At 44.9% G+C, this 25,421-nt stretch overlaps 1 protein-coding gene across 5 annotated transcripts in view; it reads left to right on the forward strand.

Moving 5' to 3' along the window:
• Positions 1 to 25,421, forward strand: part of PKHD1 (PKHD1 ciliary IPT domain containing fibrocystin/polyductin) — a 405,193-nt gene that overhangs the window by 93,742 nt on the left and 286,030 nt on the right. For all 5 annotated transcript variants that reach the window (XR_006279695.1, XM_043510113.1, XM_043510114.1 and 2 more), the window contains exons 34-35: positions 1,585 to 1,798; positions 6,869 to 7,019. Coding sequence is in view for 4 of the 5 variants with exons in the window: in XM_043510113.1 (XP_043366048.1) it covers positions 1,585 to 1,798; positions 6,869 to 7,019 (365 nt within the window). In the remaining variant the exon portion in view is untranslated. The remainder of the gene's footprint in view (positions 1 to 1,584; positions 1,799 to 6,868; positions 7,020 to 25,421) is intronic.

Consider the following 25,421-nt stretch of genomic DNA (forward strand, 5'->3'; position numbering starts at 1 on the left):
GCCTGGGTTGTGATAAACTCTGAAGCAGGGATTGCTTAGTTTATATGTGATGGAACTGGTCCTAGAACAATGGTATCCTGCCTAGAGCTGGGCAAAAAATGCTTTTCATGTCTCGAATGTTTTTCAGATTTTAGAAATTTTTCTCATCCCAACCCTGGATTAAAACATCAAAATTTCAAAAACGTTTGCGAATTTACAATCTGAATTTTCTGGGGGTCAATCAAGTGTTGTGTTTTGATATTTCAAAATGGTCCACTTTCAACCATTTTAATTAAAATTATTATTTGTAGTACAATTAGCTTACATTTTGTACTGAAAAGTCCTTTTGAACAATTTTTTTGTTTTGAAAAAAACCAGAAGGGGACAACTTGGAAACTTTTTTTTCCAACATGTTTTTCAACTCAAGAAATTTGTCAAAACTGGCCCTTTCATGTGAAATGTTTCACTTTCAACAAATCGGCATTTTTAACAACAAAAAATTTTCATTGAAAAATTCCCAACCAGCTCTGGTTCTGATCCCTGATGAGGGCTTCTTAGGGCCATAGAAATACATACAACAATCACTGGCACAAGACCATCATTTCTTTCAGCTATTCATTGTTTGATGAGTGCTAGCATGGTAAAGATACTCCCAGAGCTATATGAAACCCTCAGGGTTTTGAATGAATTTCATTCTCTGGTTTCTATTCCTGTAGGCCCATAAACCTCTTCCCACCTGACTTCAGCTCACAAAACCCATCCTTTAAAAAACAAACAAACCAACCAACCTCTTAAAGCAAATTAATAAACCCCCCAAACCCATTGAGTTAAAGTCATGTAAAGCCTCAAGTTTCAAACAGATTCCAAGCTAAAGCTCCAAATCCACTGCAAATCCATTCCTTTGAAAAGCCTGCAAAGCTTTGTTGATGCTTTCACTGAACCAGGGCTGAGCTTCAAATCTGCAATGAACTTTATCACCAGCCAACATTTCCTGGTGAAAGGTTCACAGTCAGTTTGTGCTTTCCATCCCAATAGCTTTCCCCAGTGTGAACCTAGGTCTCCAAATGGTGAAAGGCTAATTGCATTAGCCCACTCAGACTCCCAGTGTGTTGAGCACAACACTCTCTTCATGAAGTGCAGATCCAGCCACGGGAACAATAGTGTAGAGATTGTTCCCTTTCAGCTGAACAATCAAGGATCTGAGCACATACTGTACTGCCGTGCTGAAGCAAGCAAACAATGGCCCATCTCCTACAGGCAGCAGTTGCGCCCGCCCCCTTAGCTAATCACTGGCTTGCTTTTGTCTCCCACAAGGGGTCACTTTATTCTAAAGAGCATCTGGATAGATACTGCACAAAGGATCATAATTATCCACACAGATAAGAGATCAAACCCAATGTACAGAGTAATAAATAGATCATATTGATCATGAGGATGAAGGGTTGCGGTTTCCTAAGAGTTAGGCTGGGAAAATGATCATGACCCTTCTGCCATGGAAGGCAATAGCAAAACTCCCATTGACTTCAGTGGCACAGCATATGGTTCTAATTTGCATCAGTGCCAATGCTTATGTGGGTGAGTATTTTTTTCCTTCTGTCTTTGCAGCATCCTTGGCTGTTCTCTGTGGCCTGACCCATCCTTCAGAAGACTGCAGAGGAGCTGGGGCCACATACATTCAGTGCGATGTCCATATCACAGCAGGAGCGTACAGCCTAGCAGGAGCCAGACCTTACATATACCTGTGTGACGATGACTCTCGGCTGGATAACAAGACAAAAGTCAACTCATCCCAGGCGTTTTTTGCTGGCCTCTTTTTCAGGTTAGCCCTGACTCTATCCCACAGCAAGTGCAGGCCTGGTGCTGCTCAGTGTCTCCCAGAAGACACTTAGTGTTTGCAGAGTTGGGCTATGGAGAAAGTGGATTTCTATTTCCTAGGTTGGTGTGCTCCACTGGGTTGCGAAATCCATTCAGCGTGCATATCAAAGCATCTGCCCCCCACATCTTTTAAAGCATTCAAGAGACCTCAGAAAATCCATCTAGTAAACAGCCTGCTTTGTTCCTCTTTAGATTTTAATATTTATCTTCTGATCCAAAGCAACATCTGGCAAATGCCAAGGGGGGAAAAGATTAGTCATTATGAAAACCAGAAGGGATTTTTTCCCCCCTTCACCTCTCCAAAGAGATTCATGGGTAAAAAGTCAGAGGCTCTGGCAGGCTGTACGCTGTTTACTCAACAAGGGTGCACAGACAGTTACTGTAGCTTTAGGCTTTGGAAACCATGGGCCAAATTTGCGGGTGTAAATTAGAATTATTCCATTGACATTAATGGAACTATGCCAGTTCACACCTGCAAATAATTTAGTCCTATAAGGTTGTGGTGGGCGTTGGGAGGGGTGGACAGAAAAGAATAAGAGACTGAAACTTTCCCATTTGTTTGTTTTTTTTAAAGTCCTTCTTCCTAACTAAATAGATAAACAGAACATAACCAGGTTATTGGCCCAAGATTTTCTGTAAACTATGGGCCAAACTCTCAGCTGATGTAAATTGGCATCATTCCACTGATTTCAAAGGCTCTATGCTGATTTACACCAGCTGAAGATCTGGCCCCATGTTCTCCTGTTGCGAGATACAAGTTAATCAATGGGAGTTACTTAAACCCTGTGGTGAGAGCAGCAGGCATTACACTATGCATTTAACAAGGAGGACAAAACTGCCATTGTACAAATGTTTTTCCAAAACCCGAAAACCACATGAAACTAGCCTGGTTTGAGGTTTCTGGGCTTTGAGTCTCCTCTTGCTCACATCAGTATAAATCAGAGTAACTTCCCTGGAGTCAGTTGATTTACATTTGTATAAAGTCAGTGCGGTCAGAAGAGAATCAGATTTCTTGGGGCAGATCCTGGAGCTATTACTCATTTACACCAGCTGAGGATCAGTGCCATTGTTTTTATTATTTCTGATTTACATAGCACCAGATGATTCTAGACACTTAACAGACAAAAATAAATACATAGGATCTTGATTCTTCTCTCCCTTATAACTGGTTTGCACCTGGGTAATTCCATTGATGTGAATGCTCCAATGGCCTGGTTTACAGTGATGTCAGCGAAGAATCAAGACTACCATCCCAACTTTAGTGGGTTTGCCCACACAAGGCACTGGAGAATCAGGTCCTTAGTCAGGGCTTCAGTGTTTGGCTCATAGAATCCAGAAAGGGAGAAAAGACCTTTGAGGTCATCCAGTCTCTCTCCCTGCCAACTCATATAGTTCTTTTATGGCATGCTTTGTCTAGTCTAGTTATAAATGTCCCAAAAGGTGGGGCTACCGTTATTTCCATCTCCATCCAGTGTCTATGTCACTGCTTAGATCAGCTTAACTGCATCGCACAGGGTGTGAATTTTTTCACAGCCCGGAGTGATTTAGTTAAGCCAACCTAACTTTGTAGTGTAGACCAGGCCTTAGTTTCATCCCATTGTTGCAAGTTCACATCCCTGTTTACTATGCTAAATAGTTCCTCCCTCCATTTGGTGCTTATATAACACTGACAGATCCCAGTCGTCAGTGGGCAGGATCAAACCTGGGGCCTCTGGAGCTAAACGCACGAGCTGTTAGCTAAGGTTGTAGAACAGACTCAATCTCTCTCTCTCTCTCCAAGTGGTCTTGGTGCCACCTGACGGGACAGAACACCACACCCAGGAGGTGTGTGGGTTACATACTTCCTGTAGTTGAGGAAGCATGTACTGAGCTTCAGAGACTTCCCAGTTGAAATCCTGGACGAGCCTCCACTTATAACGCTGACAGACCCCAGTTGTTGTTGGGTGGGATTGAACCTGGGGCCTGGAGCTAAATGTATGAGCCTCTACTTGATGAACTAAAAGCCAGCTGGCTGTTAGCTAAGGCTGCAGAACAGACTCAATCTCTCTCTCCAAGTGGTCTCAGTGCCACTAAATGGGACAGAAAACCACACCCAGGAGATGTGTGGGTTACACTTACACTCTTCCAATATTATAGATTTGTTATTAGAGCTGGTTGAGTGTTTCCTGACAAAACTTGGCTTGTTGGAAAATGCTAATTTGTGGAACCCGAAATTATGCGTGGGAAAGGGTCTGTTATGGAGAATCTCCCAATTCCAAAATTGCAATTTGTTGAAATGACCCGTTTCAACATTTTCAAAACAAAAAAGTTTCATTTTCCTGTTCAAAATGACTGTCTCTCAACTTTAATTTATACTTTAAAAAAGGTTATAAATAAAAAAGGTCATAATTTGAAACAAAAGATTCTGAAATTAATGAACCAAAATTTTTGATTGACCTGTTCTGTTTCCCCCCCTCCCTGTTTATCTGTTTGTTAAAATGTTCAGTATTTTGGCTTTTTATCCAGATTCAGGATGAGAAAAATATTCAAAATTGTGAAAATGTTTGTGGGACTTGATAGCCATTTCCTCTCCAGCTCTAATTGTTATCTTCCTCTAGTGATTGCTTCTTTTCACACCCCAGTTTCACACTGGCTTCAATGAACTTACTCCTGACTTACACTAGTGTAACCATGAGGACTGTCTGACCTATATGTGTTTAACTCTTAGTGCCAAATCCAGCTTTCATTGACCGGAATGCAAGTTTTGCAATTGATGTCAGTGGGATCAAGATGTGACCCTTAACTTTCAGTTTGTCCCTCCAGCTTTGATTATTTTTGTTGCACTTCTTTAAGCTCTCCACTTTGTTAATCATTGTCCAGCAGTGAGGTGCTCAGAAATGAAGTAAATGTTACCGTTGTGGTTAACCCAGGACCATACAGAGTGTGTCCATTACCTATAAATTAATTCCCAGTGTAAGATCAGATTAAACTCACATTCCTGTCTTTTGCGAGAGCCCCATTGACTTCCATGCAAGCTGGATCAAGCCCTTACTTTGTTTATAGCATTGGATATAGACATCTCCCCATAAAAATATTGGCTATTTAAAGGATACATTTTTTTCTTGCGGCAGAAAATATGATGCAGTCTTGAAAGATACCCCCAGCCCACTGAATTACTGTACAGGACAAGAATAGCTCTCAAAGTGTTGCTATCGCAAAGCTAATGCTGTTTCTTAAGACTGACTTTCTGTTGATGTGGTGGAGGGAAAGATTTATTTAAATTAATAAATACAAAATCATTGTTAAAATGGCTCTGATAACAAAAATGGTTGGAGGTAACATGTTCTGTCTTTAATACACCACTTATTGTGCTAAAAATGGCAATAAAACAAACATCCCCCAAACCCCCTGCCATGGCTGCTGTCTCCTTGCACAATGGCATGGTTTGAAAACTGCAGATTCATCAATTGATTGGGATCAGGGTACTCCCAAGCAAGTGAAGGGCCAGATTTTCAGATGGGTTGATTTCTCTTGAGTAAGCCACTAACCCACTTTGGCACTTTTGTCAATCTGGCCCTAGGTGCATCGTAGAACAATGTAGTAGCTCATCTCTTTTTAGCCCCCCATCATGTAAGTTTCATCAGCTTAAACCCTTACCTATTATTTCTGAATTAGATATGAGAAAAGAGTTTGGTTGTCTCCACCCAAATTCCCAGGGACTAGATACCCAATTCGCAAAAAACACTGCCAAATAGATTGAATTGACTTAGCAAGCTTGATTTGCCATTGTCTTGTACCTTGTGTCACCATTTATACCTGTGTACAATCAGTTATGATATGACCAATTCAGAGTGGTAAGCATTTTTGAGTGGGTGTAAATGACTGCACAAGGTGAAAGGCGGTGGAGAATCAGACCCGGAGACTGAGTTGTCTTCTCTGGAATAGGTACGGTACCTGAAATAGACTGCCTTTGGGTTGAGGTTGATTAGTGCTGCTGCCTGTGCTGGGATCGGTTTGAGGATAAACTGGGGACTTCGTTTTTCTGAAATCAGATCTAAATTCACACACAAATCCACAAACACAGTCACTGAATTTTTTGGGAGAGAAGGCTGGGAAAGGGGGGAGAGTTGGGGAAAGGAATGCAAATTGCAGCCAGACATGAAAATGGGACATCTACTTCCTGGGCAGGATCCAGAGCTCAGTTAAGTGAAGTGGGAGGCTTTCCATTGATTTCAAGGGACTTTGGATCAGACCCTCACAGCTCCCCATAGTAAAAGCTTCTAAAGTGAGCAGCTGTCAGCAACAAGACCCAGTAAGAACACCCTTTACCTATTACCTTTGTTGCTCCTTCTCTCTGTGTGACAGAAGCCTTTGGAGCAAGTGTCTTCGTATAACTGGCACATATATCGAATCTGCTTAGTCTGGGCTGTTAAGTAAGTTTAATTAATTTACTAAGTTAATGTTCCAGTGCTAGCAACAAAGCATCATTGCAATCAGCTGGGGAGCAGGAAATGGAACCCTAAATGAGCTCATTTTTTCACAGTTGGAATTAGGGACCAGTTAGCCAGTTGTGTGGTTTTCCAATTTCTCCGCTTGCCCTAAGGGAGTAGCAAGTTATTCATTCCCCATTGCTAAGTGTGAATAAGAAAGGGAAAGGGGGGTAGGGGAATTCAGACAAACCCTACTTGGTGTATGCTTCCATCTTTGACTCTCACAGTCCTTGTCTGCACTTACCTCCTTCCCTTGGTCCTGGAAGAGCATTTGCTAGCATTTATAACTGTTTTGTGAAGCTGAAAGGCATCACTGAGAGATCTTTACTGCATGTATTGTCATCAGGAGGGTTTGCAAATAAAGGGTGGGGGGAAACAAATAAACAATAAAAGAATGGAAACAAAATTACAGAAATTTGCAAAGTTTGACAAATGGTGGGCAGGAGTTGCCACAAGCTAATGGCTTGCAATGATTAATAAGAGTAAAAATAATTGCATTTCATTAAGATTGATGACACCCCATTTAACCTCCCTTCTCGTTTCAGCCCTAAAGTGGAAAGAGATGAAGTTCTCATCTATAATAGCTCCTGTAACATTACCATGGAAACTGAGGCAGAGATGGAGTGTGAGGGAGCTAATCAGCCAATTACCGCCAAGATTACTGAGATATGGAAAAACTGGGGCCAGAACACTCAGGTATAATCAAATCTTTTTTACAGACTGATTCAAACAGCTTAAAATTAAATTTGTAATATTGTGTACATTTAAAGGGGAAAAAACAATTTAGGCTGAGCAGTGGCAATATATAATATTGAATGCTCTCCAACTTTGAATAGCAGTTCTAATGCACAGCAGATGAATTAATGGTTAACTATGGTTAATCACATATTGATCAAATATAAATGAGGGCTGCCTTGTTTCCTTTAACTTCCTTTATAGCTTGTCTTTTTTTTTTCTTTTTAGACTCTCCTTTCTAAGTACAAATGCCAGCTCTGTTCCTAATGTAGTTTTCCCCTTATCTACATCCCTTTGTCAATGATCCCAGCTCAGGAGACTGAGTTCTAAGTTGCCTTTGGAGCCACACTAAGCAGTGGTTCGGCCCAAATAATCTCTTTTGATGCATTTGTTTGTACCAGTTTGCTATTTGAAAGATGGGTCGGTGTGTACGAGAGAGAGAGAGTGACTGTCCTAATCAGGGAACAAAATGTATCCCTTCCGCCCTTTTTAAAAACTGTCTCAATTTTAATTTTGCAAACCTGTGAGCCACTTTCTTGATCTCCCTTCAAAATCTCAAGGGTGTGAAGTGGTAGAGAACACTATAGATGAAACAAATTCATCATAGCTGCTGAAGTGCAGGTAGAGAGTGGAGAGTTTGGTAAATGTAAAATGTCTCCTCACCCTTACCCTCACCCTGAATGTTATTTGCTTATAATCTCCCAAACAGACTGCATGGGGGTGTCAGGCTATGTTCAAAGCTGCTGTTCTGGATGATTTAACTGGGACTTGGTCCTGCTTTGAGCAGGGGGTTGGACTAGATGACCTTCTGGGGTCCCTTCCAACCCTGATATTCTATGATTCTATGATTCTATGGTTCTCATGATGGTGGGAATGGCTTAGTTGTGTAAGCACATTTGCAATACATTGGTCTGATTCACTTTGCATGTGCTCTGGTGTAATACAGGAGTAACTCTTTTGGAGTCGGTTGAGTTATAGCCATGTGTGAGATGAGGCAGACCCCTCAATCCATCAGCAGCATCAGCTGTGCCTTTTATGCTTCATAAATCCTCAGATAAACAGAGTATCATGCAATCCACTGAGCATGGATGAGATCTAGAAAACAGTGGTCCTGTTTGCTCTGAGCTGATATTAAAGATTTTGTGCTAACTTTTAACCTTGGTGTCCTTGGCTGAGATTTCCACCTCCCTTTCATTTATGCATTGTGCCATCCTCCACCCCAGAAGGAGCTGCACTGCCGTGGCCTGCTGATTCCTGTATGTATATAGAACCAAATTCTGAAGTCCTTATTGGGTCAAAATTCTCTGAATTTGGCCTGTTGTTTGTAATGCTCTTCTGGATGAAGGGTGCTAGGGTTATTACTACAGCTGAATCTCTTAAAGTGATATTGTTACTTTTTAATTTTGTTATTGCTCATTGTTTTAAGACTCAGTCGAGGCCCATAGTGTTGGCCTCTAGAAGGCTACATAAAACCTTTCTGTCCCTGTTGATGTCCACTTTCATGTTAGCAACCATGTTTCCCTGGGCTTCTAGCCCTTTGCGGGGGCCAGGATGACTCCCCCTTTTTGTTGTCCTGTTTACTTCCTTGGCTGTTAATCAGCCTGACTAATCATAATATCAATAGTTTGCACAGCTAAGGGAAACCATTTTAGGTCAGCACTGCTGTGGGGCTAGCAGGGTGACCTCTTCGAACCAATGGTTGTCCACATGGTTGCTACTCTTTTTATTTGTTTTTTCCCCCTCCCCTAAATGAAATGCAGAACTCATTCCCAAGTGTATTATAAAGCACAGGCTACGGTGTATATGAGCTACTGGGGGCTACTGGATGGCATCAGACCTGCTCCATGACGCACACAACTGTGTGTCATAGACTCTGTAGTCCCAACACTGAGAACAGATGGTTCTTTAACTGCAGAGCTTGAGGCTTGTGCTTTGGGAGCAAGAGAACAATCCAAGTTCTGTCACCGCAAGTGGCTGTGCTGTGCAGCATAGTGAAAATCATGAAGTCCTGGGTGGCTTGAACAAACTGAGGGGGGAGATGTGCAGAAACAGGGATGCTTGGGTTTTGGTTCTGCTTAATGAATCCAGAGGTGTTTTGGAAGTAAGCTTCATTTTATCAATCTCCCCCAAATTCGTGGGGTGATGTGGGAGGGGGAGTTCAGATAAATGGTTTTAATTTTGGTCCTTTTCTAGTTGACAGCATCCTGTTAAGATTTATGACCCACTGCAGCTTATGCATGCTTCACGATAGAGGTTTAAATCATGTCATGTGAACTGGCCTTGCCTTTCCACTGGAAATAATGGTCCCCAGCTTCAATACTAGACAGTAAAATGCATTAACAGCATCCTGTAGTATTTGGATAATGGCACTATTAACAAGCAGCACAACATACCATAGCAGTAACACAACTTTGCCGCTTTATAGTAAGACCTTACGCTTCCATTGCACCTTTCAATTGAGGATCTCAAAACATTTTGCAGATGTTGGGGCTGATCCTCAGCTGCTGGAAACCTGTATAGCTCTGCTGACTTCATGGTCTGCTGATATACTCCAGCTGAGTATCTGGCCCTTTATAACAATTATCTTATTTATATTGTGGGGAATACCTAGATGCCCCAGTTGTGAACAGGGCCCCATTGTGCTGGGCGCTCGGCAGACACACAGTAGGAGACAGTCCCTGCTCCAAAGAACTTAGAATTTAAGATGAGGCAAGATGCAACAAATAAGCATGACAAACAGAGGCAGGGAGGAGAAGGAGGGCAATAAAAATAAGGTCATGAGGTTGCAGGGGTAGCTGTTAAACAATTTGGTAGTTCATGATGGCTCCAAATATCTCTTTAGTGAGGAAAGATGGTCCAGTGGTTAGGGTACAAGCTTGAAAGATTTACATTCAAGTCCCTGCTCTGCCACAGACTTCCGGTGCCTTGGGTAAGCTGCTTAGCCTTTCTGTGCCTCAGTTTCCCAACTTTAAAATGGGGATAATAGCATTGCCCATCACCCTACCTTACAGGGGCATTGCGAGGTGAACTATGTTAAAGATGGTGATGTGCTCTGCTATTATGGTGATGGGGGCAATGTAAGTGCTGGAGAGATTTGTAAAATTATTGGTAAATTAAATCAGCTGATCCCCGCATGAAGCTGGGAGAAAAATATCAGGCATCCTTCCTGGAAAAAGCTTCAGCGTTTTCCTACCCTTTCTACTGATGCATAAGCAAAACAGTCATTGATTGGTTGACTCCATGTAGGTGTCACAGCAGGGATGGCCTTGAAGAGGGATTTGATATAGTCTTGGATGGAGTTCCTACTGATCAGCTCAAAAGGAGCATTCCAAGTGTAGTGGGGTTAGGGGCAGGGGTATTTTAAATGGGACCCTAATCCACCCTAACTTGGTTGGATAAGAAGCAACCTGTGTCCCTGCTCCCAGCATTATCCAGAGGAACAGGCTAGGTTTAGTTCCCTGCCTGTAGGACAGGTTGGAATAGTAACTCCAAAGGACTTCCTTCCCCGATCTACCTAGTGAGACTACACCTGCAGGCCCCTGCCTACTGGGTCTCCAGAATACTCTGGGGTTGGGTTTAAGGTTGCAACCAACTATCCTCCCTCCTGAGGGACTTCACAGCTGCTCATGAGATCCCGGGATTGAGCCTGAGCAATGGAAACTATGACGAAGAAGCTTCCAAATCACTTTGCTCTCTCTTCATGGTACCTCCTTCCCAGTTATTTCTCTTAACTGTGTCAGATCTATCTGTGAGGTGGAGCACTCCCATCCACTACTAGACAGACTTCCAATAAGTAACATATCCCTAACTGGAGTAGTAACTTTATATTGAATTAAATTGTTAAAAAGGGTGCATATGTAAAACATCAAATCGAACAAAACAGATTTATCTTTCTCAGGAACAGCCTAAAAATGGGAGAAAACTTAGCAGGTTTCAAAATATACTAAGCAGTTGAAAGATGGTAAAATATACTGAAGCAATGCTTACACTACTTCCCGCACCCAGATGGACAGACATGCTGAAGTATTTACTCTAGATGAGTACACACATACAAAAACACTTTTAACAGTAATAGTCTCTTTTGTGGGGTGGTGAAACTTGGCTCTTTGGTTTGATGGTTCCAGAAGGGTATGTGATGGGAATAATGCCCTGCCCACCTGGTTATGGCTTCACTCAGATTTCCACACAAATTATCACAGCAGTGTTCTGAGCCCCCTTTCTTCTTTTTGTGCAAGCCCCAAGTCTTCTCCTACAACAGAGACCCTGGTTTGAAAGGTCACTGGATGCTGCTCCCCAGTACGCTTGAATGAATGAAAGAGACCCATCTCCAAAGCGGGTGAATGCTTCACTCACTTGCCTTTGCTGGCTCTCTGTGGTTCTCTCTCGTTCCCTTATCGTGTGTCTCTGACCTCCCTGCCCACTCCCTACAGTTCCCCATCTCTGGTGCTGTTGTTCACTCACCTCTGCTGGGCCTGTCACTTGTTTAGTGCATAGGGTTGCCAGGTGTCCGGTTTTTGACCAGAATGCCCGGTTGAAAAGAGATCCTGGTGGCTCTGGTCAGCACTGCTGACCGGGATGTTAAAAGTCTTGTTGGTGGTGCAGTGGCGCTAAGGGAGGCTCCCTGACTGCCTTGGCTCCACGCTGCTCCTGGAAGCGGCCGGCATGTCCGGCCCCTAGGTGCAGGGGCGGCCAGGGAAGCTCCGTGTGTTGCCCCCGCCCAGAGTGCCAGCTCTGCAGCTTCCATTGGCTGGGAACTGTGGCCAATGGGAGCTGTGTGGATACCACCTATGGGTGTGGGCAGCACGCACCAAGCAGAGCTGCCTGGCTGCACCTTTGCCTAGGGTCTGGACATGCTGGCTGCTTCCAGGAGCAGAACAGAGCCAGGGCAGGCAGGGAGCCTGCCTTAGCCCCGTTGTGCCACCAACTGGGAGCCGCCTGAAGTAAGTGCTGCCTGGCTGGAGCCCACACCCTGACCCCCTGGCCTGGGTCAGAACCCCCTTCCCAGACCCTGCACCCCAACACCCTGCCCCAGCCGTGAGCCCCCTTCCACACTTCAAATCCCTAGGTCCTGACCCAGAGCCCCCTCCTGTACCCCAAAACCCTCATCCCTGTCCCCACCCTAGAGCGCACACACCCAGCCAGAGCCCGCACTCCCTCGTACACTCCAACCCCCTGCCCCAGCCCTGAGCCTTCTCCCACACTCCAAACCCCTTGGCCTCACCCCAGAGTCCCCTCTTGCACCCCAAGCCCCTCATCCTCATCTCCAGCCCCATCCCAAAGCCTGCACCCCCAGCCAGAGCCCTCACCCCCTCATCCACTCCAACCTCCTGGCCCCACCCCAGAGCACACACCCCTAGCTGAAGCCCTCACCTTCTCCCACACCCCAACTTTTTGCACCAGCCTGGAGTCCCCTCTGGCACCCTGAACCCCTCATTTCTGGCCCCACACTCCTAGCTGGAGCCCTCTCCCTCTCCCGCACCCCAAGCCTCTGGCCTAGTCCAGTGAAAGTGAGTGAGGGTGGGGGAGAGCGAGGGATGGGGGCTGGGCCTCTGAGAAGGTGCAGGGCAGGGCCTCTGGGTATAGGCGTGGCGGGGCAGGGCAAGGGTGTTCAGTTTTGTGCAATTAGAATGTTGGCAACCCTATTGATGCAGGTCCCTGGTATTTGCACCGACCCTCACTCCACACCTGGGCTCTTGTGCGGCTCCTCCCCTCCAGGCATCCAGCTACAGCATCTCACCCCACCTGGGGCTGCTCTCGCTGTCTCCCCTTCCCCCAGCACATGCAAAGGCTGGGACCTGAGCTGAGGCTCCCAGATTGGCCTTGCTACCAGGTCAATCAGACTGACTCGGGGGACCAGCTACTTCCCATTGGCCCTGAACTGCAGCTGTCTGATTGGCCGGAAGCTCTGTCAGTCCCAGGATCCTAAATTCCTTGTTCAAGCAAAATTCCCACTGAAGACTGTGGGGCAGAGCATCATTTTATGTAAATTATCATAGCTCTGTTGACTTCAATGGAGCTGGGACAATTTACTCCAGCTGATAACTTGCCCCTTCAGGATTAATCCCTAACCTATTGTTTTTAAATCAGTCTTGGATTTAGCTGCATATTTCTAATGTCCCAAAGCAGGTTTAGAGATGGAGACTTTACCGCACTGGTTGTGACATTCTGATCCAGATGTCAATGACCTCAAATTTCATGTTGTTGCCTTGGCCCTTTATAGAGATCAGAACCAGCCACTAAGCCCAGATCTGTGTTTGAATGTTCCTGAGGATGGGGCCAGAGATTTTGGAAAACGGGGATTTTATTTCAGACTTGCATCTTTTCATCTGTATTGTGTTTGAAATACATGCCACCATATGATTTAATTAGGTCATGCATGTGAAGTAACAAGCCTCTGCCCCAGCATTCTATTAACATTTGTAAATTGCTCCGTTATTAACTGGGGAAGAGCTGTGGAATCTTTTTTTTTTATATCTGTATATAATGCAATTTAGCCCACTTAAAATAATAATAAAAAGCTCTGATTGTCTATCCCACGGGACTTAATTAGCTCACGGTTTCACGATACACTGAGTCATGGCAAGATACAAATAAAAAAATGTTCTAATGCTCAGTCACTACCCGTCCACTTTACCTCTGGTGCATAATGAGTTGTTAGCCACCGTGACACTGATGAGATGTGTAAAACATGCTGATAACACAAGGAGAGGATGCTCATGGGAAGGTTTGACCAGACTTGGGCGTCTCTGAACTATTATGCTTAGTGAGCCTTCAGATTATTATTCCAGATCACTGGACCAGACCTAATCATCATGCAAGCATGCTGTTTGAGCAATGTTTTCCTTGTACTGACTCCTCTCCTCCTCTGGCCCAGATGGGTGGTATAATGTATATCGCTGGACACATGCCACATATATTAAGTCAATCGTTGGAAAACCTAACTGGTATGGTAGTGAATTTGTTACATCCCAACCCTTGAGGGGATCCCATTAAGGAATAAAAGGGTAATAAAAATAACATGCTAGATAAAAATGCTATACAGGATTACAGCTATGCCTGTGTAAACTCTGCTTTCTTTAACTTGTTTTTAAAGATGAGAATACAGGAAGGATGTGAGGTTTAAGGAGTGGCTTAGAAAGTTTCAGAGTAGCAGCCGTGTTAGTCTGTATTCGCAAAAAGAAAAGGAGTACTTGTGGCACCTTAGAGACTAACAAATTTATTAGAGCATAAGCTTTCGTGAGCTACATGAAAGCTTATGCTCTAATAAATTTGTTAATCTCTAAGGTGCCACAAGTACTCCTTTTCTTTTTGCTTAGAAAGTTGAAGATCTTCTTTTCTTAGCCCAAAGATTAATACTGTGGGTGTCTCTGCACAGGTTGGCTGCCTACATTAGTCACTTAAGATCTATGGCTGAGATTTCAGTACCTACTTAGGAGATCTGGATGCTCTACTTCTGTTAATTTGTATGGGAATTGGGTCTCCTAATCCTTTAGACAGCTCTGAAAATCTTAGCTATGGTCTTTGCCTTTGATTTACGCTTATCTTACCTGCCATCCATCCTCCTCATGTACTGGCCTGGATACAGTATAAGGCAACCTTCTATAACTACCTTTTATTCATTTCATTAATTCTCCTGCTCGTGGAGAACGGAGTGCATGCTTTGGGTCACCCACTTCCAGGGAGCCTGGTCTCTTGCCAGTGTTGTGGCCTGCTCTATCTTGTGAGTGAGGTTGAAAGCCATGACATCTCTCCATTGTGTGAAGCCGTCCAGTTTATATTGATATGAAAACAAACAAGCTCCCCAAACGCATAACACATAAATATTATAGGTTTTCTTCCATTTCCCCTCACCCTCTTCCCACATCCCATTCCCTCTCCCTCCCTCCCTTTCACTCGCGCACATAAAATAGGTTTCAGAGTAGCAGCCGTGTTAGTCTGTATTCGCAAAAAGAAAAGGAGTACTTGTGGCACCTTAGAGACTAACAAATTTATTAGAGCATAAGCTTTCGTGAGCTACAGCTCACTTCATCGATGTGATCACTGCATCCGATGAAGTGAGCTGTAGCTCACGAAAGCTTATGCTCTAATAAATTTGTTAGTCTCTAAGGTGCCACAAGTCCTCCTTTTCTTTTTGCACATAAAATAATCAATGAAACTGAGGAAGGATGATCTTGTGATTAACACACTGCCTTGAGACTCAGGAGTAGGTCTGGTTGAAACTGTTTTTTGATTAATTATTATTATTGTTTACAAAAAGACATATTTTCCTAAGCGTATTTTGTAAATCTCGGCCCCTCCCTTCCCGCCAAGATTATTCATTTTCTACATTCCGTAACCTGTTAACCTGGTACGGAGTTGCCCTCTGAGGGGCCCACTAATCCCTAAAAGATTTGCAAGCCACAAACAAAGTCTATTGTAAAAAAACAAACCAAAAAAAAACCCCCCAAACCCAAAATAAGCCAGTCTTGGGGGTGCAGATGTTATCTGTGCTGACAGAGGTACCTTCTGCAAGGTTGTTAAGCTGTAGAGATCCAAGATGGCTGCCGCAGTAACCACAGGCAATGTAAAGAGATAAATGGTTGACCCTAGCCCGTGTCAGGTTAGGATTGATGCCACTATCAGCCCTAGTGCCTTTGCAATGATTTTTTTTAAAAATCTCTGATCGAGTGTGTTATCTAGTTAGTGGCATGAGGGCAATAGCCCAGAGGGAGTGGGAAGAGGAAGAGAGAAAAGAAAAAGGTCATTCCGGGAGGACAATCTTTGTCGGACTAAATGAGGAAAAAAAAGACCTTGCACAAAAAGGAGAGGTAAATAAATAATAAAAGTGGCTGCTAGGTGTTTGGGAAAAGGAGAAGTGAAATTGCTTTTTTTTTTAAAGTGGGATGGGCCTTGGGCTGCAATGAGACATTTAGGAGATGTGCCGAAGATTTTTTTTTTTTCTTTGCTAGAACTTTTTGCAGCCTGATGTACAGCCTTAACTCTTTCTTCTCTCCTCCGGGAGCAAAAGTCAAGGGCTGATTTGGATCTTGCTCTCACAGCCCTTCACAAGCACAAATCCATTGACTACAAGATATTTATCCTGATCCTGCACCTGACTCCTTCTGGAGCCTCATTGACTAATGAGGCTCCAAGCTACAGCACAGAAGTTGACCGGTGTGGAGTCAGTTACAGGTTGGGGTTCCTCCGACTAGCAACCCAAAGCCCATTGAACCATCCCATTGATTGTAAAAGGGTGTCAGATAAGACCCTAAGCGAGCTCAGAATGAGGCCCCTAGTCTTATAAACAAACCACTTCCCCTCCCCCAACCAGAGGCAAGTAGACGGCATGTAGATGCAGAGTAGAAACTGCTGCTCTTTATTAAAAGGCACTTCCTCCAGGGAGTGGAAAGCAAAACTTTACCCTTCTTTGGGAAGAAAAAGCTGAATTAGGGTCATGTGGGTTCAGGAAACGGTCTGAAGGGCGGGGGGGGAGTGGGGGGGAAATCTGCACTCACTTTGCTCTGAGGTTGTTGCATGGAGCCTCACTGCGGCTGCTGGTTTTGCTATTTAATTGTGACAGAAATTCTGATTGAGTCATTCGGCATTAAGGCAAAATGAAAAAAAAGAACCCTCTGTCTGAAAACGTGGTGTTGATTCTCAGTCCATTAGCCTTGCACATTAATTTATTTATTTATGGCATTTATTTAATGCTTGTGTCAAGTGCTGGGGTGCCAGGTGCTGAGTCTGGATCCTGCTCTGACTGAAGTCAAAGCCAAAGCCCCTCTCTCCCTCCTGAATTCATCAGTAGCACAGCTGGGGTCGCTTAGGGTCTACACAGCATTCTGGGCCTACCTACCCAGGTTTGGTTAGCAGACTCTGGTTTGTGGGGCTCGTGCTAGTGCTCTAAAACTAGCTGTAGAGTCTAGCTACCTAGTCCTCTCCCTAGGCTTCAGAGCCTGAGCTCTAACCTGAAGTCACAACTTCAAAGCATTTTCTACACAGCTATTTCCAGAGTGCTAATGGGAGCCCCACGAGCCTGAGTCTGTCAACCTAGGCTGGCAGGCTGGGGCCAAAATGCTGTGTAGATATACCCTTAAAGACCAGAATAGACTGGGTTTGATTGTGTCCTATGATGGAACTCTGCTCAGCTCAGGAGACATAGACAGGCCATTGGAGAGATGGTTCCAGCCCGCCCTCAGCCTGATGTGAGCTATAGCAGCTTTCAGGTGGCTCTAAATGACATCATTGACATAGGATCCTACTCCACTGGAGGCTTGTTGTGGCCCCCTCCATACTCTGGCCGGGCCACCTGTACTGGGAAGGGGTGGAGATGGAGGTGCAGGGTCAAGCTGTCATGCAGATGCATGGGCAGAGAGTCCCCTCTGCCAGGGGAATTCTTTGCTGACCATTTGTAGCTAGATAATGGCCCCATTATGCTTCTGGAGTGACATAAAGGGGTGATAACCCAGTTTGAAAATCTGGCCTTCTATCCACAAAAGCGGTACAGCTGCCCACTCCGCTTCACCTGTTTTGTCACCCTTTAATCACCATTTTGTGTAATATCCAAGTGCTGCATTTTCAAATTCAGATGCTTTAAATTAGGTATCTAAAAGCCATAGTAAGGTCCCAATCCTGCCAATACTCATGCAGATGCTTAATTTAGGCATGTATGTAGCCCCCCCCCATTAAGGTCAGTGGAGCTAATGCCATGCATAACGATTGACAGGTTTGGGGCTGATGGACCTGACTCTTTGGGCATTCCCATTGGAGTCAATAGCATTTGTGCTGCTCTGCACCTTTGCAAATCAGGCCACTTTTTTAAGTGATCATATATAGGCTCTGATCCTGCAATCACTTATGCATGGCAGTAACATGCCCATTGACATAATTCCATTGAAATCACTGGCACTGCTCCTTTTTTCACAAGCCTAGTTTCTTTTTTCTGTATCTGCTAATGCAATGGAGAAACCCTTATGAGGTTAAACAAAATTAGCTGGAGTTAAAGATAATGGGTGATTGAATCGCCACATGGTATCAGTTCATAAAATGTAAACTGGTAAATTGCTGAAGCAAGAGGAAAAGCCAGATTGTTAAATATCTGCCCCATAATTAACCTATTATTGTCTCTGCTTTCTCTTTAAGAAAAGGGTTAATTTTATGTGATTGCCAGTAAAACCTACCCTTTTTCCAATGCCTCCCTAATAACCAGGTGATACTCTGACATAACAACTGCTTGCTTGGTGCGGTGCATGCTTTCCTTGTAAGCAGCCATCTATGTGGAAGCCTATAGTTTCCAATCTGTCCTTGTAAATTGCTGCAAAGAAAAGGACTTCATTAAGGGATTGTAAGGCTGCCTAATAATAATAATTATTAATAAAAAAGCAAATGGAATAGTGGCTAGAAGGAGCTGAGGGACTGAGTTCCCTGCAGACCCCCTGAAGAAAAGCAGACAGCATAGGGCAGGGAAGCGACAGGTAAAGTGGTGGCTATAAACACTTTCCCTTGAAAGCTGTGTCTTTTCAATAAACAGGCTGTTAGCCGGTCTACGGCTTTAGCAAAATATTTCCAGTTGACTTCATGGGTGGTTCAGAGCTGGGAGCTGTTAGCTCATGCTCAGTTAAATTTCAAATGTCAGAGCTCATTAGTGGTGATTTTAGCCAAAGACAGTTTGCGAGGAGCTGTGCAAACTTAACTTCCTCAAATAAAATTGAGGGAAGACATCATTGTTTTTTGTTTCTATTTATTTATTGAGTCTCTCCCTCTTTTTCTCCCTCCCCCCTGCATCTTCTCTCTCTTGTTCTGGTAGAGGTCATTCTCAGCTTTCCCAACATTGGGTTTCTAGTTGATCTTCTCTGTTTTCTTTAATTGGCCTTGTGCTTTCACGCTCTCCCTGTGAGTACTAGGTGATTTGGAGATGAATTCTTGAAGTTGCTTTTCATCTGACCTCAGTGATACACATGCACACAGTATTACATGGCTATAAGGAAACACAGAGTCCATGTAACATTGTAGATTTACCTACCCAGACGAAGTGCTATGAAATATAGTGCAGAGACTAGTCCTGTACTGGCCAAGGGGAGGGATCAGACGATACCCCGTAATAGGTCTTTCCCTCTCTGCTTAGCTATGTCTGTGATCCAGGGCTGGAGTCATCATTGCTGTATGAGCCCTTTGTGCCAGCTGGACAGGTGCAAAGAGGCTGTAAGGCAGGCATGAGGTTGCCTTAGAGAATACTCCTTGCAAAGGGGGCCACTAGGCATAGAGTTACATCTGTCAGCAGTACAAGGAGTCCCTTCCCCAGCACAGAAGGGTCTGTGGTGAGGAGTGGGCCAGAGGAGGGAGGAAGTGGATTGGGACCAAGAGGAGGCATGGCCAATGCTGACCTGGCCCAAGCCATACTGCACCCCAGCGACGGTCCAGAAGGACCATTAGAACAAGGACACAAGTTATGGATAAGCAAAATGGTCCCTGTTTCTGCACCCACTTTGCCAGCACTGTTTTTGCAAAATTCGATGCCAGCAATACAGAGCTAGTTTCCATGCAGGGCAGTTGGAGAGTCGGGAGTTATTCTCTTGAGTGAAAGAGCACGTCTGCCTTTCTTTAAGAAGAAGCAAGGTCCTTTGCTGCTAATTAGGGCTAGCGCAAGTTGGGGGTTGGGAATCATTTCTGCTTTTCATCAGAATGCCCCAACTGAGGGAGACTTAGGACACGTTGGCAGAGTTATCTCTATGATGTGGTTACTTGTGGTTAACTGGAAGGGGTTACCTAGAGAGGTGGTGGAATCTCCTTCCTTAGAGTTTTTTTAAGGTCAGGCTTGATAAAGCCCTGGCTGGGATGATTTAGTTGGGGATTGGTCCTGCTTTGAGCAGGGGGTTGGACTAGATGACCTCCTGAGGTCCCTTCCAACCCTGAGATTCTATGATTCTTTGTGCAGTTTGCATTAAACTGGAAAAATAGAGGGCCAGATAGTCAAAGGTCTTTAGGTGCCCAAAGATGCAGATTGGTGCCTAATGGGATTTTCAGAAGCACCTGGATGCCTAATTCCTAGTGAAATCAAACCCTGATTTGAAAATCCCACTGTATGTCTACCTGCATCTATAGGCACCTAAACACTTTTGAAAGTCTGGCCTAGAGTGCACCGAACAGGATCCTGGGGCAGAGAATGCTGGATTCAATATCCTGACCAATGATAATGGCCAGGCAAGTGGTAAGCTGGCATCATGACCTCATTAACCTATCTTGCTTACATATATTATTTAAACCCTGCACCCCCACACCTATCCAGTGCCCTCATAGCTTATACATGCAGCCCTGTGTTCCTACTGCTTTCGTTCTTGTCTTCTGACTAACCTCCTCTTCCGTGTTCTACACCCATCAGACACATTTTGGTCCCTGTTTAGTGCCTAAGCCTACAAATATGCATGTGCTTAACCTTAAGCACATGCTTGGTCCCATTGACCAAGGTTGGACATATGACCAAGGTTGAAGGTTGGACATATGACCAGGGAAGAGTATAAAAATATTGCTCGGGCATGTAGGAAAGATATCAGGAGGGCCAAATCGCACCTGGAGCAGCAGCTAGCAAGAGATGTCAAGAGTAACAAGAAGGGTTTCTTCAGGTATGTTGGCAACAAGAAGAAAGCCAAGGAAAGTGTGGGCCCCTTACTGAATGAGGGAGGCAAGCTAGTGACAGAGGATGTGGAAAAAGCTAATGTACTCAATGCTTTTTTTGCCTCTGTTTTCACTAACAAGGTCAGCTCCCAGACTGCTGTGCTGGGCAACACAAAATGGGGAAGAGATGGCCAGCCCTCTGTAGAGATAGAGGTGGTTAGGGACTATTTAGAAAAGCTGGACGTGCACAAGTCCATGGGGCCGGACGGATTGCATCCGAGAGTGCTGAAGGAATTGGCGGCTGTGATTGCAGAGCCCTTGGCCATTATCTTTGAAAACTCGTGGCGAACGGGGGAAGTCCCGGATGACTGGAAAAAGGCTAATGTAGTGCCCATCTTTAAAAAAGGGAAGAAGGAGGATCCTGGGAACTACAGGCCGGTCAGCCTCACCTCAGTCCCTGGAAAAATCATGGAGCAGGTCCTCAAAGAATCAATCCTGAAGCACTTAGAGGAGAGGAAAGTGATCAGGAACAGTCAGCATGGATTCACCAAGGGAAGGTCATGCCTGACTAATCTAATCGCCTTTTATGATGAGATTACTGGTTCTGTGGATGAAGGGAAAGCAGTGGATGTATTGTTTCTTGACTTTAGCAAAGCTTTTGACACGGTCTCCCACAGCATTCTTGTCAGCAAGTTAAGGAAGTATGGGCTGGATGAATGCACTATAAGGTGGGTAGAAAGCTGGCTAGATTGTCGGGCTCAACGGGTAGTGATCAATGGCTCCATGTCTAGTTGGCAGCCGGTGTCAAGTGGAGTGCCCCAGGGGTCGGTCCTGGGGCCCGTTTTGTTCAATATCTTCATAAATGATCTGGAGGATGGTGTGGATTGCACTCTCAGCAAATTTGCGGATGATACTAAACTGGGAGGAGTGGTAGATACGCTGGAGGGGAGGGATAGGATACAGAAGGACCTAGACAAATTGGAGGATTGGGCCAAAAGAAATCTAATGAGGTTCAATGAGGATAAGTGCAGGGTCCTGCACTTAGGATGGAAGAATCCAATGCACCGCTACAGACTAGGGACCGAATGGCTCGGCAGCAGTTCTGCGGAAAAGGACCTAGGGGTGACAGTGGACGAGAAGCTGGATATGAGTCAGCAGTGTGCCCTTGTTGCCAAGAAGGCCAATGGCATTTTGGGATGTATAAGTAGGGGCATAGCGAGCAGATCGAGGGACGTGATCGTTCCCCTCTATTCGACACTGGTGAGGCCTCATCTGGAGTACTGTGTCCAGTTTTGGGCCCCACACTACAGGAAGGATGTGGATAAATTGGAAAGAGTACAACGAAGGGCAACAAAAATGATTAGGGGTCTAGAGCACATGACTTATGAGGAGAGGCTGAGGGAGCTGGGATTGTTTAGTCTGCAGAAGAGAAGAATGAGGGGGGATTTGATAGCTGCTTTCAACTACCTGAAAGGGGGTTTCAAAGAGGATGGCTCTAGACTGTTCTCAATGGTAGCAGATGACAGAACGAGGAGTAATGGTCTCAAGTTGCAATGGGGGAGGTTTAGATTGGATATTAGGAAAAACTTTTTCACTAAGAGGGTGGTGAAACACTGGAATGCGTTACCTAGGGAGGTGGTAGAATCTCCTTCCTTAGAGGTTTTTAAGGTCAGGCTTGACAAAGCCCTGGCTGGGATGATTTAACTGGGACTTGGTCCTGCTTTGAGCAGGGGGTTGGACTAGATGACCTTCTGGGGTCCCTTCCAACCCTGATATTCTATGATTCTATGATTCTATGACTGCAGTGAAGCTACTCAGGTGCTTAAAGTTAATTATGTGTATACGTTTTGCAGGATTAGGTCCTCAGGCGCGATGTATGTTAGAAAACTTGTACCAGTTTAACTAAATTGGTAATGTAATTAAATGCTTTATGAAGTTATACTTAAACTAATTTAACCTCTGCTTAGATCAGTTTAGTCTGGTTTGATAATTTCCTGATGCAAGTGATATTGATTTAAGAAAGGGTTAAATGGATTTTAGTGCATCTGAAGAGGGAGAGGAAGGATGATGCAGTGGTTAGGGGCCTAGCCTAGGACTTGGGGGACCTGAATTCAAGGTCTTGCTCCGCCACAGACTTCCTGTGTGGCCTTGAGTAAGTCACTTAGGGCTTGTCTACTCAGAAGGGCAAAGTGTACAAGATAGGGATGGGGGTGGTTCATAGAGCGCTTTAGCAGCTCTGTGTAAACTCTGTTGGTGCATGCTTTTCATGTTAACTATTTGAAACATGTGAACAATCTCCAAACCTCCAAATCTGTTTAAAGTACTTAAAAATCCAGCTTTAACAAAATGTGCTCTTGCAACCTTAATCATGGCACAACTTCACCCCCGCCCAGTAAACCAGTTTCATCCAAGCGCTGGTGCTGCTTCGTTTTTGAAAGTTCCTTCTTCACCTTTTTACCTTTCTGGCAGATAAATGTTTTTGATGATGACAATAAAGATACTGCCAAGCATTTTTATTCTTTGCAACCCAGCTGGGCTGTGTGTTTGATCCGAACACTCAGAGTTCCAGGCAGATTGCACTATCAGATGGAGCTGGCTCTATTTCCTGCATTATTCTTCCTGGCTGTACAGCATTATGCAATTATGTTTGCATTTAAACCTGAGTATTTACCTGTAATGATGCTGAAGTTCAGTACATGATACATTACAGCAGTAGATAATGCATACAGATAGGCTAAGAAAGCATGTTGTTGACGTGCTAGGGCTAATCAGGACATTGCCTTTGAAAGCGGACTCTGGAAGCTTGCAGATTAGGCACAGAGGCACTTAGAATATATCAACACAGCGAGTGGTAGCGACTCTTGGCCAGGGACGACAGACATGGGGTCGAGCAACCATGCTAAAAATATTATGGCAGATACTGTTGTCAAACTGGAGCTCGGGTTCTGAAACCTAGGGAGGAGGTGGGTTTCAGAGCCCAAACTCCAGCCCAAGCGGCAATGTCTACAGTGTTGTTGTTAGCACGGTAGCACGAGCCTGAGTCTGTCATCCCGGGCATTGAGACTGGCTGCCATGGGCTGTGTAGACAAACCCTTAAAGATCTTGCTTAACCAACATGGCAGCCCTGGAGAGTGAGGTCCTCTGTCTAACCACGGAACAGAGCCAGCAGACAGTGGCCAAGCAAACTTCCCTTACACTGCTCCTTGGTCTTGATCTTGAAGGATTAGCAGTAGAGCTGAGTGAAATTTTTCAGACAAATGGTTAATTTTCCAAAAAAAAGCAGCTTAGGGTTCTCTGAAAGCATTCACAAATTTGACATGAATACGCTGAATCATTCTGGACAAAAAGAAATTGGGGGCTAGATTCTCTGAGGATAGGACAAGAAGAAATGGGTTCAAATTGCAGCAAGGGTGATGTAGGTTAGACATTAGGAAAAACTTCTTAACTGTCAGAGTGGTTAAGCACTGGAATAAATTGCCTAGGGAGGCTGTGGAATCTCCACCATTGGCAATTTTTAAGAGCAGATTGGACAAACACCTGCCAGGGATGGTCTAGATCAGGGGTCTCAAACACATGGCCTGCAGGGTTATTATAAAGCTCCCCTCCCCCTCCCCAGTGTGCTGTGTCCCAGCTCCTCTGCCTACCTCCAGGCACTTAGCGCTTTCCAGGAGGATGGGGGGAGGGATGGGGAGCCATGCGCTCAGGGGAGGAGGTGGAGAAGAGGTGGGGCAGGGGCCGGAATTTGGGGAAGGTGTTGGAATAGGGGAGGGGGCAGAGTTGGGGTGGGGACTTTGGGGAAGGGGTTGGAATGGGGGCAGGGAAGGGGTGGGAAGAGACGGGGTAGGGCCTCATGGAAGGGGTGGATTGGGAGCGGGGGCAATGGGGTGGGGGAGGTCAGTGATGCGGCCCTCGGGCCAATGTACTAGTCCTCATGTGGCCCTCCTGGTGATTTGAGTTTGAGATCCCTGATCTAGAGAATAGTTAGTCCTGCCTTGGGTGCAGGGGACTGGATTAGATGACTCCTTGAGGTCCCTTCCAGTTCTGTGATTCACAAGGGGAGTTAGGTGCCATTCACAAAACACCTGGAGGAGGAGGCTTTTCTTCCCTCCCCTCAGTAGTCCTGGGCTGTAGGAGACCAAAGCTTGAATCCCACCCTGGTGCAGAGAGCTGAACTAGGTCGTCTTGCTTCCAGGTGAGTGCCCCAACCATCAGCCCTCAAAGATAGTAAATTGAAGCCCTTCCAGTTAAGCAAGATAGGCAGATGATAGGACAGCAGAGCTGCGCAATACCTACCTTGCTTCAGTGTGCTCTCAAAAAATAGCATGTGACAGATGACTAGTGCGGTTACCATAGATGATAAAGGGGAAGGGATGCAGACTGGGATAAGTAAAGAAGATGTCAGCAGTGAATGAATTCGAATAATCAGGGCCGGATGCTATTCACTGAGAGTACAGAAGGAATTAGCTGAAGAAATCTCAGAGCCACTGGCAATAACATTTACACACCCATGGATGACAGGAGAGGTTCCAGAAGACAGCAGAAGGGCTAATGTAATGTCCATCTTTAAAAAGGGGAAATAGGAGGAGCTGGGAAATGATAGACCAGTCAGCCTAACTTTGATACTGGGAAGCTACGAGAGCAAAGTATAAAACATTCAATTTGCGAATACCTGGAGGATAAAGGAGTGATCACAAGCAGCCACCATGGATTTACCAAGAAGAAATCATGCCAAACCAGCTTCATTTTCTTCTCTGACGGGCTGACTGATTTGAT

Source organism: Dermochelys coriacea, chromosome 3 (assembly GCF_009764565.3).
Source record: "Dermochelys coriacea isolate rDerCor1 chromosome 3, rDerCor1.pri.v4, whole genome shotgun sequence".
NCBI lineage: Eukaryota > Metazoa > Chordata > Testudines > Dermochelyidae > Dermochelys > Dermochelys coriacea.